This window comes from Pseudophryne corroboree, chromosome 8 (assembly GCF_028390025.1).
Source record: "Pseudophryne corroboree isolate aPseCor3 chromosome 8, aPseCor3.hap2, whole genome shotgun sequence".
Classification (NCBI taxonomy): Eukaryota; Metazoa; Chordata; class Amphibia; order Anura; family Myobatrachidae; genus Pseudophryne; species Pseudophryne corroboree.
In genome coordinates, this window is record NC_086451.1 from 82323475 (window position 1) to 82344763 (window position 21289).

The 21289-nt window shown below is 45.7% G+C and overlaps 1 protein-coding gene across 2 annotated transcripts in view; it reads right to left on the bottom strand.

The window, feature by feature from the left end:
* The window catches only part of CFAP77 (cilia and flagella associated protein 77), a 429882-nt gene that overhangs the window by 196335 nt on the left and 212258 nt on the right, over window positions 1-21289 (bottom strand). For both annotated transcript variants that reach the window (XM_063936766.1, XM_063936767.1), the window contains exons 2-3: window positions 19157-19256; window positions 16281-16503 (exon numbers count right to left, since the gene is read on the bottom strand). In XM_063936766.1, coding sequence (XP_063792836.1) covers window positions 16281-16503; window positions 19157-19256 — 323 coding nt within the window. The remainder of the gene's footprint in view (window positions 1-16280; window positions 16504-19156; window positions 19257-21289) is intronic.

The following is a 21289-nucleotide window of genomic DNA, read 5'->3' on the forward strand; positions in this document are numbered from 1 at the left end:
AGTTTGCCAGCACACACCCAAGCGCTATAATATATATGGGAACAACCTTATATAAGTGTTGTTCCTTATAGCAGCTTAAATATATCAAAATATCGCCAAAAAATGCCCCCCCTCTCTGTTTTACCCTGTTTCTGTAGTGCAGTGCAGGGGAGAGTCCTGGGAGCCTTCCTCACAGCGGAGCTGAGCAGGAAAATGGCGCTGTGTGCTGAGGAGAATAAGTCCCGCCCCCTATTTCGGCGGGCTTTTCTCCCGGAGTTTTAGATATCTGGCATGGGTTAAATACATACATATAGCCTCTATGGCTATATGTGATGTATTCTTTTGCCATAAAGGTATTAAATATTGCTGCCCAGGGCGCCCCCAGCAGCGCCCTGCACCCTCCGTGACCGCTTGGTGTGAAGTGTGTGACAACAATGGCGCACAGCTGCAGTGCTGTGCGCTACCTTCATGAAGACTGAAGAGCCTTCTGCCGCCTGTTTCCGGACCTTCAATCTTCAGCATCTGTAAGGGGGGTCGGCGGCGCGGCTCCGGGACGAACCCCAGGGTGAGACCTGTGTTCCGACTCCCTCTGGAGCGAATGGTGTCCAGTAGCCTAAGAATCCAATCCATCCTGCACGCAGGTGAGTTGAAATTCTCTCACCTAAGTCCCTCGATGCAGTGAGCCTGTTGCCAGCAGGACTCACTGAAAATAAAAAACCTTAAAAAACTTTTTCTAAGCAGCTCTTTAGGAGAGCCACCTAGATTGCACCCTGCTCGGACGGGCACAAAAACCTAACTGAGGCTTGGAGGAGGGTCATAGGGGGAGGAGCCAGTACACACCACCTAATCCTAAAGCTTTATTTTTGTGCCCTGTCTCCTGCGGAGCCGCTATTCCCCATGGTCCTGACGGAGTCCCCAGCATCCACTTAGGACGTTAGAGAAATATATACTATTCTATAGCTTCTATACTGCTTGTCAGGACACATGTGTCACAGTTACACCGCTCTGTACTGATATATATATATACATACAGTAATATATACTATTCTATAGCTTCTACACTGCTTGTCAGGACACATGTGTCACAGTTACACTGCTCTGTACTGATATATATATACAGTAATATATATACTATTCTATAGCTTCTATACTGCTTGTCAGGACACGTGTCACAGTTACACCGCTCTGTACTGATATATATACAGTAATAATATATATACTATTCTATAGCTTCTACACTGCTTGTCAGGACACATGTGTCACAGTTACACCGCTCTGTACTGATATATATATACAGTAATATATATACTATTCTATAGCTTCTATACTGCTTGTCAGGACACGTGTCACAGTTACACCGCTCTGTACTGATATATACAATAATATATATACTTTTCTATAGCTTCTAGTATTACAGTGCAGCATTTTGGTGACCAACAGTATACATATATAGTACAGTACAGTAGGCCATTGCTATTGATATATTACTGGCATATAATTCCACACATTAAAAAATGGAGAACAAAAATGTGGAGGGTAAAATAGGGAAAGATCAAGATCCACTTCCACCTCGTACTGAAGCTGCTGCCACTACTCATGGCCGAGACGATGAAATGCCATCAACGTCGTCTGCCAAGGCCGATGCCCAATGTCATAGTAGAGAGCATGTAAAATCCAAAAAACAAAAGTTCTGTAAAATGACCCAAAAATCAAAATCAAAAGCGTCTGATGAGAAGCGTAAACTTGCCAATATGCCATTTACGACACGGAGTGGCAAGGAACGGCTGAGGCCCTGGCCTATGTTCATGGCTAGTGGTTCAGCTTCACATGAGGATGGAAGCACTCATCCTCTCGCTAGAAAAATGAAAAGACTTAAGCTGGCAAAAGCACAGCAAAGAACTGTACATTCTTCTAAATCACAAATCCCCAAGGAGAGTCCAATTGTGTCGGTTGCGATGCCTGACCTTCCCAACACTGGACGGGAAGAGGTGGCGCCTTCTACCATTAGCACGTCCCCTGCAAGTGCTGGAAGGAGCACCCGCAGTCCAGTTCCTGATAGTCAAATTGAAGATGTCACTATTGAAGTACACCAGGATGAGGATATGAGTGTTGCTGGCGCTGAGGAGGAAATTGACAAGGAGGATTCTGATGGTGAGGTGGTTTGTTTAAGTCAGGCACCCGGGGAGACACCTGTTGTCCGTGGGACGAATATGGCCATTGACATGCCTGGTCAAATAACAAAAAAAATCACCTCTTTGGTGTGGAATTATTTTAACAGAAATGCGGACAACAGGTTTCAAGCTGTGTGTTGCCTTTGTCAAGCTGTAATATGTAGGGGAATGGACGTTAACCACCTAGGAACACCCTCCCTTATACGTCACCTGCAGCGCATTCATCAGAAGTCAGTGACAAGTTCAAAAACTTTGTGTGACAGCGGAAGCAGTCCACTGACAACTAAATCCCTTCCTCTTGTAACCAAGCTCCTGCAAACCACACCACCAACTCCCTCAGTGTCAATTTCCTCATTAGACATGAAAAACAATAGTCCTGCAGGCCATGTCACTGGCAAGTCTCACAAGTCCTCTCCTGACTGGGATTCCTCCGATGCATCCTTGAGTGTAACGCATACAGCTGCTGGCGCTGCTGTTGGGAGTCGATCGTCATCCCAGAGGGGAAGTCGGAAGACCACTTGTACTACTTCCAGTAAGCAATTGACTGTCCAACAGTCCTTTGCGAGGAAGATGAAAATATCACAGCAGTCATCCTGCTGCAAAGCAGATAACTCGGGTCTTGGCAGCTGCGGTGGTGTTAAACGTGTGTCTGGTATCATAGTATCTAACATAGTAACATAGTATCTAAGGTTGAAAAAAGACAATTGTCCATTGGGTTCAACCTATTCGTGGTCTCCTATGCACGATTATTTTGTATAAAATTTTGACGGAAGTTGCTGACTGCCGTTCATATTAACCCCTCTTTTTTATAATAACCATAGTGCGTGACTATGCCCCGTAACCCTGGATATCCTTATCCATTAGGAATTTATCTAACCCATTCTTAAAGGTGTTGACTGAGTTGGCCATTACAACTCCCTCAGGAAGGGAATTCCAAACATGTATCGTCCTTACCGTAAAAAAGCAATTACGCCGTATTGTGTGGAATCTCCTCTCCTCTAACCTGAGCGAGTGTCCACGAGTTCTCTGTGTTGATCTAACCAAAAACAGGTCCTGCACAAGATCTGTATATTGTCCCCTTATATATTTGTAAATGTTGATCATGTCCCCTCTTAATCTCCTCTTTTCCAGTGTAAACATGCCTAGTCTTGCAAGCCTTCCTCATATTCCAGCGTTTCCATTCCATTAATTAGTTTGGTCGCCCGCCTTTGAACCTTTTCTAGCTCCAGGATATCCTTTTTGTAGTAAGGTGCCCAGAATTGTACACATTATTCAAGGTGTGGCCTCACAAGTGATTTATATAACGGGAGTATAATACTCTCGTCCCTAGCATCAATTCCCCATTTTATGCATGCTAATATCTTATTGGCCTTCTTTGCTGCAGTCCTACTTTGGGTACTACTGCTTAGTTTGCTATCTATGAGGACACCTAAGTCCTTTTCCAGTACATAATCCCCTAATTTTACCCCATTTAGTAGGTAGGTGTTATTTTTGTTCTTGTTACCACAGTGCATTACCTTACACTTGTCTGTATTGAAGCGCATTCTCCATTTCGCTGTCCAAGCTTCTAATTTAACTAAGTCATTCTGAAGCGACTCAGCATCCCCCTCCGCATTTATAACTTTACACAATTTGGTATCATCTGCAAAAATTGACACCTGTCACAACTGAGGGCCTGAGCTGACGGGAGGCAGCCTCAGTTGTAGGGGCTGAGATGTACCGGAACCTGGGAGGTTGTATCAGACCCCTGGACATGTAAGTAACATGAATAATAACTGCCCGAAGGCGTGACCACGACAACTTGGATAAAAGTCAATGATGTTTATTATGACAACTCCGCAACACAGCAGCAGTAAAAGAAAACGTAAAAGTCAGCAAAGAATAAATACAGTTCCTGGGTACTACAGGATGGCAGGAGCCACAGGGCACTGGTAGTGTGAGATAGTTCTTAAAATCTTCTAGATGGAAAGTCCTTACCAGGCCCGACTGTAGCAATGGAGATAACCCAGGATTGTGCCAGCTGGTGTTCCAGGAAAAGCTGGGTTGCTGAAGATAAAACGGCTGCTGTGGATACTGGCTGGAACCAGACTGTTGTTAGCACGGAGTGGATACTGGCTGGAACCAGTTAAATAATAAATGAACTTGGGAGCGATGAAATATGAACTGAAATGTAGAACTTGAGAGCGGAGAAATAATAATACCGGTGGAGAGTGGTAAAGTGTAGAAAGGACACCGGCCCTTTAAGAGAAGCTGTACTCTGCTGGAAGCAGGTAATGTTGTAGCTGGAAACAGATGAATCCACAATGGATTGGAGAGTCAGGCTACACCGCAGGTGGAATGCTGGTGCGGGTCTCTATGGTGGAAGTCTTGAGACAGGAGCTGGAACCTGGAAGACAATCACAGGAGAGAGACAAACAGGAACTAGGTTTGACAACCAAAGCACTGACGCCTTCCTTGCTCAGGCACAGTGTATTTATACCTGCAGCAAGGAAGGGATTGGCTAGGCAATTATGCAGATTATCAATACTGAGAACAGATTGGTGGAAATGATCAGCTGACAGAATCCAAGATGGCTGCGCCCATGCAGACACTTGGAGGGAAGTTTGGTTTGTAATCCATGTGGTAATGAAAACAGTAATGGCGGCGCCGGCCACCGGAGACAGGAGGCGCCAGGCTGACAGATGCACATCCAACCACGCGGACACAGCGGAGGCCGCGGCTGACGTAATCGCCACTCAGACACTCTGCATGCAGAAGTTCAGGGACGGCGGCGGAGGCCGCGGGAGACGCCATGCCAGGTGTAATATGGCGTTTACTGTGACAGCGTCCCAGAGTGACAGGAGAGGATACAGGAATGTACACATCAGGATAACAGATGGGATCCGGTCTTGGAGCGCTGAGCCAGCCTTAGGAGGCATCTGATGGGTAAGAAATGGCGTCCAGATACCCGGATCGTGACAGCACCCCCCCCTTTAGGAGTGGCCCCAGGACACTTCTTTGGCTTTTGAGGAAACTTGGAATGGAATCTCCGGACCAAGGCAGGAGCATGGACATCAGAAGCATTGGTCCATGAACGTTCCTCAGGACCATAACCCTTCCAGTCAATAAGATATTGTAGTTGACCGTAACGGTGACGTGAGTCCAGGATCTTGGCCACTTCATACTCAACGCCTCGTTGAGTTTGGACTTTCGGAGTTGGAGGAAGTGAGGAATGAAACCGATTCAAGATCAGCGGTTTCAACAGGGAAACATGGAATGTCCTGGGTATTTTTAAGAAGGGAGGCAACTGGAGTCTGTAAGCAACAGGATTGATGACTTGTTCAATCTTGAAAGGACCGATATAGCGAGGTGCAAACTTCATACTGGGAACTCTTAACCTCAAATTCTTCGTGGATAACCATACCCGATCACCCACCTTGAGAGCAGGAACTGCTCGACGCTTCTTATCCGCAAACTTCTTGTACCTGAACGATGCCTTGAGCAGAGCTGATCGTACGCTCTTCCAGATATTGGCAAACTGATGCAAGGTGATATCCACTGCGGGAACAGAAGTTGCTGGAAGCGGTTGGAACTCAGGGACTTTAGGGTGGAATCCAAAGTTAGTGAAGAATGGTGTTGAAGCAGATGAAGAATGATACTGGTTGTTATGACAGAACTCGGCCCAGGGAAGTAATTGAACCCAGTCATCTTGAGAGGAGGACACATAGATGCGGAGGAAGGCCTCCAAGTCCTGATTCACCCTCTCGGTTTGACCATTGGTCTGAGGATGGTAAGCCGTGGAAAACTTTAGCTTGACTTGGAGGACTTGACATAAACTTCGCCAGAATTTGGCTGTGAATTGAACTCCTCGATCTGAGATAATTTCTTCAGGAAGACCGTGGAGTCGGAAGATCTCTTGTATGAATACTTGAGCCAACTTGGAAGCTGACGGAAGACCGGTGAGAGGAATGAAGTGTGCCATCTTGGTGAACCGGTCAACTACCACCCAGATGGTATTGAACTTGTTGCACATGGGTAAATCTGTAATAAAATCCATTGACAAATGGGTCCAAGGTCGACGGGGAACAGATAGTGGAACCAGTTGCCCCGCAGGCGACTGGCGGGATACCTTATGCTGAGCACACTTTGGGCAAGATGCAATAAACTCCAAGACGTCCTTTTTCAGAGTTGGCCACCAATAGGACCTAGAGATAAACTCCAGGGTTTTTTGGATACCTGTATGTCCGGCAAAACGGGAAGCATGGGCCCAATGCATGAGCTTCTTCCTTAGCATCGGTTTCACAAAACTTTTCCCTGATGGGGGCGTAGAGTCCATCCCTACCGTGGAGAATGCCAACGGATTTATAATAGGATGCTTGTCTGAAGACTCTGACTCATTTTCTTGCTCCCATGAGCGGGAAAGGGCATCGGCCTTGCGATTCTGAGAGCCCGGACAGAACTGGAGTTTAAAGTCGAACCTGGAAAAGAAAAGTGCCCATCTGGCCTGACGAGGGTTGAGACATTGTGCGCCTTTCAGATATAAAAGGTTCTTGTGGTCTGTAAGTATGGTGATTGAATGAGAAGCTCCCTCCAACAGATACCTCCACTCTTCTAGAGCGAGCTTGATGGCTAGCAACTCCTGGTCGCCAATGGCATAGTTGCGCTCAGCTGGGGAGAACTTCCGGGAGAAGAAACTGCAAGGGTGTAAATGGCCATCTTTAGCCCTCTGAGATAACACCGCTCCTACTCCAACGGAGGAGGCATCCACCTCTAAGATGAAAGGAGAGTCGATGTCAGGCTGTTTCAGAACAGGCGCAGAGATGAACCTTTGTTTTAAAAGATGAAATGCTTGCATGGCTTCTTCAGACCACTTGGACGGGTTAGCACCCTTCTTAGTGAAAGCAGTAATAGGCGCCACAATGGTGGAAAAGTCTCGTATAAACTTTCGGTAATAGTTGGCGAACCCTAAGAACCTCTGGACCCCTTTGAGGGTTAAGGGTACCGGCCAATTTTGGATTGCTTGTAGTTTCTCAGGATCCATCTCTAGTCCGGAACCGGACACAATGTACCCTAGAAACGGAATGGACTTGACTTCAAAGACGCATTTTTCTAATTTGCAATAGAGATGATTGACACGGAGACGGGACAGAACCTCTTTAACCCAAAAACGATGTTCCTCTAAATCGTTGGCAAAAATGAGGATATCGTCTAGATAGACCACGACATGACGGTATAGAATGTCTCTGAAGATCTCATTGACAAAATGCTGGAAGACAGCTGGAGCATTGCTCAATCCGAAGGGCATGACGAGGTACTCATAATGTCCGTCACGGGTGTTAAAGGCGGTCTTCCACTCGTCACTCTCACGGATCCGGATGAGATTGTATGCACCTCTCAAGTCCAGCTTTGTAAAGATGGTAGCTCCGCTAACTCTGTCAAAGAGCTCAGTAATCAGGGGTAAAGGATAACGGTTCTTGATGGTAATGTCGTTCAAACCTCTGTAGTCGATGCACGGCCGCAGACCACCATCTTTCTTTTTTACAAAAAAGAAGCCTGCGCCGGCTGGAGAAGAAGAAGGTCGAATGAACCCCTTTGCTAGGTTCTCTTTAATATATTCCTCCATAGAATGCGTCTCAGGCAGAGACAACGGATAAGTTCGGCCTCGAGGTGGAACCTTCCCTGGAACGAGATCAATCGGGCAGTCCCATTCTCTATGAGGAGGAAGGATATCAGCAGAAGCTTTACTGAACACATCCGTGAAATCTTGATATGGAGGAGGTGGAACATCAGACGACCTGGGGGAGGAAGAACAGACAGGCAATACTTTAAACAAACATGTCTCAGCACAGGAGGAACCCCATGCCAGGATTTGCGTAGTCGTCCAATCAATTGTAGGATTGTGAAGACGGAGCCATGGAAGGCCCAGGACCACAGGATGTGTGGCTCTTGGAATCACTAAAAAAGAAATAAGTTCGGAATGAAGAACTCCCACTCTCAGACGAACTGGTAGAGTCCTTAAAGAAATAACTGCATCAAAAATTTTGCTGCCATCCACGGCAGTTAAAGAAATGGACGAAGGAAGTCTCTCGGTGGGTAGGGACCACCGTTTAACATAGGCTTCGGTAATAAAGTTCCCAGCTGCTCCGGAATCAAGGAGGGCAATGACGTTCCGATAACGTTGAGCAACTTGAAGCGAGACTGGGAGATTACAATCTTGAGGAGATGGAGAGGAGATCATTACTCCTAGCCGGCCCTCTCCTTGGCGAGCTAGGATTTGGAGTTTCCCGGACGTTTGGGACAGGCATTAATGGTGTGAGACGGAGCTGCACAATAGAGACAGAGAGACTCGGAGAGACGTCTTCGGCGTTCAGCAGGAGTTAAACGGGAACGGCCAAGTTGCATGGGCTCATCTTTAGATGGTGACAGTTGACGAGGAGGAGGAGCAGAAGATTTTGGAGCAGATGATCTTCCACGCTCAGTTGCTCTCTCTCTGAAACGTAAATCAACTTTCGTGCAGAGTGAGATTAGCTCATCTAACTTAGAAGGTAAGTCTCTGGTAGCTAACTCATCTTTAATACGCTCAGATAAGCCATGCCAGAATGCAGCATACAGGGCCTCGTCGTTCCATGCCAGTTCGGATGCCAGGATCTGGAACTGTATCAGATATTGTCCTACAGTACGTGACCCCTGGCGTAAACGGAGAATCTCGGATGAAGCTGAGGTTACCCGGCCTGGCTCGTCGAAGATGCGCCTGAATGTTGACACGAAGGCAGTGTAGGAAGATAGCAGGGTGTCGGACCTCTCCCATAACGGTGATGCCCAATCAAGGGCTGAGCCACTGAGAAGAGAAATAATGTAGGCAATTTTTGTACGGTCACTGGGAAAATTGCCAGGTTGTAGCTCAAACTGAATCTCACACTGGTTGAGAAATCCCCTGCAGAATCTTGGAGATCCGTCAAATTTTGCTGGCGTTGGAAGATGAAGACGTGGAGCAGAAATGGGTAAGGTGGGTGGGGTTATAGCTGGAGTCACTGTGGTTGACGCACCAGACGCGCCTGATCCACGGAGAGTTGTCTGAATCCCATCCAGCCGAGTAGAGAGATCCTGGAGACAGCGGATGATGTGGCCCTGTGCAGCCTCCTGATGTTCTAGTCGGGCTGCCAGTTCTTGCATCGGCCTGGCAGCTTGATCCTGGTCTCCGGCTGGATTCATTAGGTCAGTGCTTACTGTCACAACTGAGGGCCTGAGCTGACGGGAGGCAGCCTCAGTTGTAGGGGCTGAGATGTATCGGAACCTGGGAGGTTGTATCAGACCCCTGGACATGTAAGTAACATGAATAATAACTGCCCGAAGGCGTGACCACGACAACTTGGATAAAAGTCAATGATGTTTATTATGACAACTCCGCAACACAGCAGCAGTAAAAGAAAACGTAAAAGTCAGCAAAGAATAAATACAGTTCCTGGGTACTACAGGATGGCAGGAGCCACAGGGCACTGGTAGTGTGAGATAGTTCTTAAAATCTTCTAGATGGAAAGTCCTTACCAGGCCCGACTGTAGCAATGGAGATAACCCAGAATTGTGCCAGCTGGTGTTCCAGGAAAAGCTGGGTTGCTGAAGATAAAACGGCTGCTGTGGATACTGGCTGGAACCAGACTGTTGTTAGCACGGAGTGGATACTGGCTGGAACCAGTTAAATAATAAATGAACTTGGGAGCGATGAAATATGAACTGAAATGTAGAACTTGAGAGCGGATAAATAATAATACCGGTGGAGAGTGGTAAAGTGTAGAAAGGACACCGGCCCTTTAAGAGAAGCTGTACTCTGCTGGAAGCAGGTAATGTTGTAGCTGGAAACAGATGAATCCACAATGGATTGGAGAGTCAGGCTACACCGCAGGTGGAATGCTGGTGCGGGTCTCTATGGTGGAAGTCTTGAGACAGGAGCTGGAACCTGGAAGACAATCACAGGAGAGAGACAAACAGGAACTAGGTTTGACAACCAAAGCACTGACGCCTTCCTTGCTCAGGCACAGTGTATTTATACCTGCAGCAAGGAAGGGATTGGCTAGGCAATTATGCAGATTATCAATACTGAGAACAGATTGGTGGAAATGATCAGCTGACAGAATCCAAGATGGCTGCGCCCATGCAGACACTTGGAGGGAAGTTTGGTTTGTAATCCATGTGGTAATGAAAACAGTAATGGCGGCGCCGGCCACCGGAGACAGGAGGCGCCAGGCTGACAGATGCACATCCAACCACGCGGACACAGCGGAGGCCGCGGCTGACGTAATCGCCACTCAGACACTCTGCATGCAGAAGTTCAGGGACGGCGGCGGAGGCCGCGGGAGACGCCATGCCAGGTGTAATATGGCGTTTACTGTGACAGCGTCCCAGAGTGACAGGAGAGGATACAGGAATGTACACATCAGGATAACAGATGGGATCCGGTCTTGGAGCGCTGAGCCAGCCTTAGGAGGCATCTGATGGGTAAGAAATGGCGTCCAGATACCCGGATCGTGACAACACCATGCTCTCTAGACCTTCTGTTAGGTCGTTAATGAAAATATTGAACAATAGCGGTCCTAATACTGAGCCTTGCGGCACACCACTTAGCACTTCAGTCCAAGTTGAAAAAGATCCATTAACCACAACGCGCTGCTCCCTATTATCTAACCAGTTTTTGACCCAAGTGCATATTGTGCTTATTAGCCCTGATTCTTGTAGCTTGTAGATAAGTCTCATGTGTGGTACAGTATCAAACGCTTTGGCAAAATCTAAAAAGATTACATCCACCTCTTTACCCTGATCTAGGTTTGCGCTTACTGTTTCATAAAAGCCAAGTAAGTTGGTTTGACAGGATCTGTCCTTCATAAACCCATGTTGATTCCTTTTAATGACCTTATTGACTTCAAGGAACTTCTGAATACTATCTCTTAGAATACCTTCCAATACTTTCCCCACTATAGATGTAAGACTAACTGGTCTATAATTACCTGGTTCAGCTTTACTTCCCTTTTTGAATATAGGCACTACTTCCGCTATACGCCAGTCTTTGGGAACCATACCTGATATTACTGAATCCTTAAAGATCAAAAATAGCGGTTTTGCAAGTTCAGAATGAAGCTCCATTAGAACCCTTGGGTGAATACCATTGGGACCTGGTGACTTATTAATCTTGAAATGTTTTAATCGGTCTACTTCCTCGCTTAAATAAGTACCTATCAGTGGGATATTCTCATTAATGAGATTATATGTTAGTCCCTGAATTGGGTCCTCTCTAGTAAATACTGTTGAAAAAAAACTCATTTAGTGTGTCCGCTATGTCATTTTCATTTTTGCTTAAGACTCCCAACTTGTCTTTTAAAATGCCTATACTCTCCTTCTTTAATCTCTTGCTATTAATGTATTTAAATAATTTTTTGGGATTCGCTTTGCTTTCCTTTGCTACTAGTTTTTCAGTTTCTACTTTAGCCGCTCTTATTTCCTTTTTGCATATTTTGTTACATTCCTTATAGTGCTGAAATGACTCTGCTTCCCCGTCAGATTTGTATTTTTTAAATGCTCGCCTTTTCTTGCCCATAACTTCCTTAATCTTTTTGTTATGCCACATCGGTTTATGATTTTTATTCCTTTTCTCCGTAGTATTTTTTCCTAAAAACAAACCTTCCCATTCAAACCTTCCCATACCTGATACCAAATTCCCATTGTTTGTTAATACCAGGTCTAAGATTGCATTGTACCTAGTTGGTTCCTCAATTAGTTGAACTAAGTAGTTATCATTAAGTGTGTTTAAAAACACATTGCCCCTAGCAGTATCACATGAATCGTTTTTCCAGTTTATCTCTGGATAGTTAAAATCTCCCATCACTACTATGTCTCCTACTCCTGCTGCTCTTTCAATTTGCTTTAGTAACAATTCTTCATTAGATGCGTTGATACCAGGCGGCCTATAGCATACACCCAATACTAACTTTTTTATTCCTTTTTCCCCGCATGTAATTTCTACCCATAATGTCTCGACAGTGTCTACAGTCCCCTCCTGAATATCTTCCTGTATATCAGGTTTTAAAAATGGCTTTACGTAAAGACACACCCCTCCACCCTTTTTTATTTAGTCTGTCTCTCCTAAACAGTGTATAGCCCTCTAGATTGACTGTCCAATCATGAGATTTGTCCCACCAAGTTTCAGTAATGCCTATAATATCATACAGTTTGCTTTCTGCAAGTATTTATAGTTCACCCTTTTTACCAGTAATGCTTCTGGCGTTTACATACATACAACTAAGATAAGTATTTTCCCTTGCGTTAGGGTCATCTTTCACCTCATGTAGCAATGATGACCTGTAATCGTCATTTGTTAGTGCTTTGGTAAAATCTTTTTTAGTACCCATGTTAGTAACCTTACCGCCTGCTCTTACCCTCCCCCCAACTTCTCCCCAATTTCGTTTACTACCGCCATCCCCACTATTCTCACTGCATGACCCGTAGTTTCTAGCTAAACCCTCCCCCTAGTTTAAAATCTCCTCCAACCTTCTAACCATCCTTCCCCCCAGCACCGCTGCCCCCTCCTCAGTTAGGTACAATCCATCACGACAAAAGAGATGGCGCCTGACTGAGAAGTCCGCCCAGTGTTCCAGGAACACAAACCCCTCTTTCCTGCAACAATCCCTAAGACACACATTTACCTCCCTAATCTCCCTCTGCCTCCCTGGACTAGCGCGTGGCACGGGTAATAATTCCGAGAATATTACCTTAGATGTCCTTGCCTTCAGTTTCTTTCCTAAGTCCCTATAGTCTTTCTTAAGGACATCCCACCTTCCGCTAACTTTGTCATTGGTGCCAACGTGCACCAAGACCGCCAAGTCTTTCCCAGCCCCTCCCAACAATCTATCTACCCGGTCCGCGATGTGTCATACCTGAGCACCGTTAATTCACAGGGAATTAGAGAATTGATTGAGGTACTGTGTCCCCGGTACCAAATACCATCTAGGTTCCATTTCTCTAGGCAGGCGATACCGAGAATGTACACAGACGTCAGAAAAAGAGTCACCAGTGTCCTAAAAAATGCAGTTGTACCCACTGTCCACTTAACCACGGACATGTGGACAAGTGGAGCAGGGCAGACTCAGGACTATATGACTGTGACAGCCCACTGGGTAGATGTATTGCCTCCTGCAGCAAGAACAGCAGCGGCAGCACCAGTAGCAGCATCTCGCAAACGCCAACTCGTTCCTAGGCAGGCTACGCTTTGTATCACCACTTTAAATAAGAGGCACACAGCTGACAACCTCTTACGGAAACTGAGGAACATCATCGCAGAATGGCTTACCCCAATTGGACTCTCCTGGGGATTTGTGACATCGGACAACGCCACCAATATTGTGCGTGCATTACATGTGGGCAAATTCCAGCACGTCCCATGTTTTACACATACATTGAATTTGGTGGTGCAGAATTTTTTTAAAAACGACAGGGGGCGTGCAAGAGATGCTGTCGGTGGCCCGAAGAATTGCAGGCCACTTTCGGCATTCAGCCACCGCGTGCCGAAGACTGGAGCACCAGCAAACACTCTTGAACCTGCCCCACCATCATCTGAAGCAAGAGGTGGTTACGAGGTGGAATTCAACCCTCTATATGCTTCAGAGGATGGAGGAGCAGCAAAAGGCCATTCAAGCCTATACATCTGCCTACGATATAGGCAAAGGAGGGGGAATGCACCTGACTCAAGCGCAGTGGAGAATGATTTCAACGTTGTGCAAGGTTCTGCAACCCTTTGAACTTGCCACAGGTGAAGTCAGTTCAGACACTGCCAGCCTGAGTCAGGTCATTCCCCTCATCAGGCTTTTGCAGAAGAAGCTGGAGAGATTGAAGGAGGAGCTAAAACGGAGCGATTCCGCTAGGCATGTGGGACTTGTGGATGGAGCCCTTAATTCGCTTAAACAGGATTCACAGGTGGTCAATCTGTTGAAATCAGAGCACTACATTTTGGCCACCGTGCTCGAACCTAGGTTTAAAGCCTATGTTGTATCTCTCTTTCCGGCAGACACAAGTCTGCAGAGGTGCAAAGACCTGCTGGTGAGACACTTGTCAAGTCAAGCGGAACGTGACCCGTCAACAGCTCCTCCTTCACATTCTCCCGCAACTGGGGCTGCGAGGAAAAGGCTAAGAATTCCGAGCCCACCCGCTGGCGGTGATGCAGGGCAGTCTGGAGCGAGTGCTGACATCTGGTCCGGACTGAAGGATCTGCCAATGATTACTGACATGTCGTCTACTGTCATTGCATATGATTCTATCACCATTGAAAGAATGGTGGAGGATTATATGAGTGACCTCATCCAAGTAGGCACGTCAGACAGTCCGTACGTATACTGGCAGGAAAAAGAGGCAATTTGGAGGCCCTTGCACAAACTTGCACAAACTGGCTTTATTTTATCTAAGTTGCCCCCCCTCCAGTGTGTACTCCGAAAGAGTGTTTAGTGCAGCCGATCACCTTGTCAGCAATCGGCGTACGAGGTTACTTCCAGAAAATGTGGAGAAGATGATGTTCATCAAAATGAATTATAATCAATTCCTCCGTGGAGACACTCACCAGCAATTGCCTCCACAAAGTACACAGGGAGCTGAGATGGTGGATTCCAGTGGGGACGAATTGATAATCTGTGAGGAGGGGGATGTACACAGTGATATATCGGACGATGATGATGAGGTGGACATCTTGCCTCTGTAGAGCCAGTTTGTGCAAGGAGAGATTGATTGCTTCTTTTTTGGTGGGGGCCCAAACCAACCAGTCATTTCAGTCACAGTCGTGTGGGAGACCCTGTCGCTGAAATGATGGGTTTGTTAAAGTGTGCATGTCCTGTTTATACAACATAAGGGTGGGTGGGAGGGCCCAAGGACAATTCCCTCTTGCACCTCTTTTTTCTTTAATTTATCTTTGCATCATGTGATGTTTGGGGACAATTTTTTTAAGCGCCATCCTGTCTGACACTGCAGTGCCACTCCTAGGCCCTCAGTTGTTCGCTCGTTAGTGGTTTTCGCAACGGAGCGATTTGTCGCAAACTGCGCATGCGCAATGTTCGCAGTGCGTCTGCGCCAAGTAAATTTGCCAAAACGTTAGGTATTTTACTCACGGCTTAACGAAGAAATTTCTTCGTTCTGGTGATCGGAGTGTGATTGACAGGAAGTGGGTGTTTCTGGGCGGAAAATGGCCGTTTTATGGGTGTGTGCGGAAAAACGCTGCCGTTTCTGGGAAAACGCGGGAGTGGCTGGAGAAACGGGGGAGTGTCTGGGCGAACGCTGGGTGTGTTTGTGACGTCAAACCAGGAACGAAACTGACTGAACTGATCGCAGTGGCAGAGTAAGTCCCGAGCTACTCAGAAACTGCAAAGAAATTTCTATTCGCAATTATGCAAATCTTTCGTTCGCAATTCTGCAAAGCTAAGATTCACTCCCAGTAGGCGGCGGCTTAGCGTGTGCAAAGCTGCTAAAAGCAGCTAGCGAGCGAACAATTCGGAATGAGGGCCCTAGATTGGCCAGGTGTTTGTGCCGGCCACTTGGGTCGCTTAGCTTAGTCATGCAGCGACCTCGGTGCAAATTTTAGTACTAAAAATAATATTGTGAGGTGTTCAGAATAGACTGGAAATTAGTGGAAATTATGGTTATTGAGGTTAATAATACTATGGGATCAAAATGACCCCAAAATTCTATGATTTAAGCTGTTTTTGAAAAAAAACACCCGAATCCAAAACACACCCGAATCCGTCAAAAAATGTTCAGGGAGGTTTTGCCAAAACGCGTCCGAATCCAAAACGCGGAACCGAATCCAAAACCAATATATATACACACATACACAGTATAAATTCATTTTTCCTCAATTAATCGTGAGCGGTACCAAATGATGTTGAGGTGCTAAAAAGAGATATTCACAGTTTTGCAAAAATATTGCATTAACATTATGAGCAATGTACAAAGGTGCCCTGAAAAAAATGCCACGATAAGGTAAGAACTATTAACAAAAAATATTTTTGTTGGTCAGTAGCGCTCAATGCTAAAGCCAAATCTAAATACACCTCAATTACAATGACGAATACAGTATATATAACTAGCTATAAATAGATGCTTTGTAGAACTAGGATTATGTTCTACCTTGAGGAGATCCCAAAGGTCATGCCAGGGGGTAAGTGCAGATCTTGAGGCTTGACGTGTCCTTCATGCACAGGGCGCCAAATGTTGTGGGTGTTTCGGAATGTTTGATGTTCACCTGCAGTGACCAGCCCGGATTTCACAGCTTCCCTGTTGAGGGCAACAAAGTCCCTCTCTAGTTTTCTCTGGTGAGCTTTGGCCTCCACAGACCGCCAGTGACCTATGGCTGTATATGGAGAAGAGCAAATAATCACACAAAAATCACAATAAGTATATGCTAAGTACCGTCATTATTTGAGCTTTTCGAAGCCAGTATAATAAATGATATTCGGCAGGGACTGATACATTGAAAAAATTACAAATGATTTGTCTAGATTTCAAGTTTTAAATATGTAACTGGATCAGCTTTTTATTAGGTAGAGTGTATTCATATCTAAGAATATTGCGCTATATGGGGTATATTCAATTGAGGTCGGATCCATTCCGACACGCATTTGTCGGAATGGATCTGACAAGCAGAGCCGTAACTACGTGTGTGCCAAGTGGGCTTGGCACACAGCGCAGTTGCCCTGAGGGCGCACGGCCAGCGGCATGTAATGAGTCAAATTGACTCATTACATGCCGCCTCTGAAGTCTGCCCCGTGCGCCGCCGCCGCACTGGGGAGGAGAGTTACAGCGCCGGGCAGCGGAGAAGGAGGAGGAGGGAGGGGGACTGGAGCTGCAGCAGCGCTATTTCATTGGTAGCAAGCGCCGCTGCAGCTGTCCCCTCTCCTTCCGTATTGGCTGCCCGGCACTGCTGTGGATGCTGGGATGCTGTTCCTCCATCCCAGCATCCACAGGCAGCCAATACGGAAGGAGGGGACAGCTGCAGCGGCGCTTACTACCAATGAAATAGCGCTGCTGCGGCTCCAGTCCCCCTCCCTCCTCCTTCTTCTCACCTGCCTGCACCGAGGGAGCTGCACGAGGAGCCTGACTGCCAGCGGGGAGATGGTAAGTATCTCTCTCTCTCTCTCAGGGGTACACCGTCTGCCATAATGTGTAAAAAGGGGGCCTGGCTGCCGCAATGTGTAAAAAGGGGGCCTGGCTGCCGCAATGTGTAAAAAGGGGTACTGGCTGCCGCAATGTGTAAAAAGGGGGACTGTCTGCTGTAATGTGTAAAAAGGGGGACTGTCTGCTGTAATGTGTAAAAAGGGGGACTGGCTGTCGTAATGTGTAAAAAGGGGGACTGTCTGCTGTAATGTGTAAAAAGGGGTACTGGCTGCCGCAATGTGTAAAAAGGGGGACTGTCTGCTGTAATGTGTAAAAAGGGGTACTGGCTGACGCAATGTGTAAAAAGGGGGACTGTCTGCTGTAATGTGTAAAAAGGGGGACTGTCTGCTGTAATGTGTAAAAAGGGGTACTGGCTGCCGCAATGTGTAAAAAGGGGGACTGTCTGCTGTAATGTGTAAAAAGGGGGACTGTCTGCTGTAATGTGTAAAAAGGGGGACTGTCTGCTGTAATGTATAAAAGGGGCTCTACTGTGCAGCGTAATTTGAATAATGGAGACTACTGTGTACCGTAGTATGAATTGCTATTATTTTGTGGCCACGTCCCTATATATTTTGCGCGCGCCTACGGCGCGCACTGCCCCTGTCTTATATGGGGGACGCCAATGTCGTTTCTTGCACACAGCGCTAAAATGCCTAGTTACGGCACTGCCGACAAGGGCTATTCAATGCCCATCTCAATTCGATTTTAAAAAAGTAGAATTGAGATGAGGGACCGGAGAGGGGGGAGACCAGCAGGGAGAAGGGGGACAGCCGCGGGCAGACGGGGGACAGCAGCGCTGCATGAGGATGTGGCACAGCCGCCAGACCTCACGGCAGAGTCCACCCAGCTCCAGCAAGGGGGAACTCACTTACTGGAGCCGGGTGGACGCTGCCGTGAGCGGCGGCTGTGCCACATCCTCCTGCAGTGCTGTGCTGTAGCACTGCTGTCCCCCACCTGCTTGCGGCTCTCCCCCCTCTCCTCCTCTCAGGTCCCTCATCTCAGTTCGACTTTTTTTTTAAGTCGAACTGAGATGGTCAGAAACGGGGCTAAAACCTGTCGAATTTGGCCCCGTTTCCCTCAAAAGCACATGAATCGGCAGCTATACCGCCAATTCACGTACTATTTGACAAGTCGAATTCCCCGACTTGTCGAATAAAAAATCTGGGGACTGAATAGGTCGGAACCCCTTCCGACCTGAAAAAGTTGAAAACTGCTGTCTTTTCGACAAGGCGGCAGTTTCAACCTTAGTTGAATATACCCCTATATCTTTTCAGTTCGCATGGACAATTTATGGGAGAACTGAAAGGGGACTCCGGGGGCGATTCAGAGATGGATGCAGCCGCGTGTCTGTACACAATGGCCGCGTCCATTTGGATGTGTGCGATCCTTCTCCTTGCAGCCGTATCCCTCCAGGATGCGGCTGCAAGGTGATTGACAGCGGTTGGCGTTCGAAGGGGGGGCATTGCTGGGCCATGGCAGGCACAATGGCGGCGTGTCTCGAGCATTTTCGGGGCGGCTGTGTGACATCACATGCAGCCGATTCGATTAAAAACAAATGGGGGCGGATCGCCTGCAGGCATGGGTCGACCTTAAATCGATGCGTTTACAATTAAATTGCGGACGCATAGTGAGGTGGCGCCACATGCTGGGTGGCCTTGCCCTGTGCTGGGTGGCGCCCAGATTGTGAGGAGATGGACGCAGATCTTGCTGAGGATGCATCTCTGAATATGTTCCCTTATCCAGCAGACAACTGAAGAGAGGGAACAACTTTCTTTCGGAAGGCTTCTGAATAGCAGAGTTAACATAAGGGTGGGTACTACTAACACAAACTGTACATGAACTTCTCGTACCTTCAGCCACACCTCCATCCTTCAGGTAACTGCTTTGCCCGTAGGTATAATCTGGTCCAGGCAATGAGTAGCATTTCCGCATGCTTTTCCCAAGTTCAGCCTGAAGAGATAAATCAAAATAGAAATTTTATTAATTACAAATTACAATACAAACATTTATTTTGGTACGCAATTAGGCAAGGCTTATTGTTACATTATTTTTCTATTAGCATTCAGAAAACAAACAGTAACGTGCCATATGTCCTAATTCCCAAGCGTTTTACAGATTTGCCAATGGAAATTTTTGCCTCTAGATACATCTCAATTTCTTTTATTTTTTTTAAATATGCAAAAATATCTTTCAAAAATTATTAATCAATTAGACATACAGATAGAGGGTTGCTGGGTGAAAAAAGGGAGATGTCAATACAGGTTGAGTATCCCATATCCAAATATTCCGAAATACGGAATATTCCAAAATACGGACTTTTTTGAGCGAGAGTGAGATAGTGAAACCTTTGTTTTCTGATGGCTCAATGTACACAAACTTTGTTTAATACACAAAGTTATTAAAAATATTGTATTAAATGACCTTCAGGCTGTGTGTATAAGGTGTATATGAAACATAAATGAATTGTGTGAACGTACACACTTTGTTTAATGCACAAAGTTATAAAAAATATTGGCTAAAATTACCTTCAGACTGGATGTATCAGGTGTATTTGTAACATAAATGCATTCTGTGCTTAGATTTAGGTCCCATCACCATAATATCTCATTATGGTATGCAATTATTCCAAAATACGGAAAAATCTGATATCCAAAATTCATCTGGTCCCAAGCATTTTGGATAAGGGATACTCAACCTGTATATGAATTGGTATTATTCTAGAACATGAAAATCAACACTCACATATTACATGAGGAATATACAGCATATGTTCCAGTCTATGAAGCAAAGGCAACTCTCCCTCACTACAAATACCTATAAGTGCTATACAATACACGTCACCACAGTCTGAAGAGAGTGTTCATCACGAAACGCGTTACAGTATTTAATTCCTACCTTCCCGATTATTCAGGCCGGGTATGTGCAGAATTGGGTAATATATAAGTTTGATTTTAGTAGTATTAGTAGAAAAGTATTAGTATTAGTAGAAAAGTATTTTCATAAAGTTCAGAAAATGTTTCTGTCTACTAAATAAGAACACAAGAAATTGGGAATTGAAACTTCCTCGGCAATTGTTTCCAAATTTGTTTAAGTGTTAATGTGCTCTGTGGCTAACACTATGATATCTTAACCATATTGGATTCGGCACATTACGGCAATATGGCATGGTGTGGGGCGTGTCTACTAGGCGCTTAGGAACTTCATCCAAATTAATAACTAAATAGTAATTTAAAAAAAAAACCTTTTTGTAGCAAAACATCTTTTTAATCTTGTTTGTAAATCATTTTATTAACAGAGGTGATCTACTTAATTGCTAGACATTAGTGCTAAAAGTAAGTAATGATATTCTATTTATTCAGGAAAGTCAGCAAGGGAGAACCAAGGAGGGCATCAGCGGTATAATGTTACCTACGGATACGGGCTTATCATGATATATAATAGTAACACGCACTGAGGTTTGTTTAACAGTTATCTGCAAGTAATGGAAATTACCCAGGGTCCTCTGAGACAGAATCCTTTAATTAAATTTGCCTTTCCTGATAGATTTCCCCTGGGTTCTGAAGAATTTCCCTTTTACATTTCCTATGGGTGTATTATGGTAAGTTGGAAATAAAAGTATACCTTACTTGAGAAAGTTATCACACTGCTACAGAAGTCATATGCTGAATATGGAAATGTTCCAGAAGTCATTAAATAAAATTATATTATCTGCCCTTGTAATGGTCTGTAAGGCTCATTCACTAACTGCAAAATATGCACCACCCATTGTAGGCTTATATACTAAGTGCAAAATACCCACCTCCCACTGGAAGGTAATTCATTCATTCCAAAATACATACAACTCATTGAAGAGTAATTAACTCTCTGTAAAATATGCAACAACCATTGGAGAGTCAGTTACTTCCTGCAAAATACCCACCTCCCATTGGAGATTCATTTACTAACTGCAAAATACCCACCTCCCATTGGAGATTCATTTACTA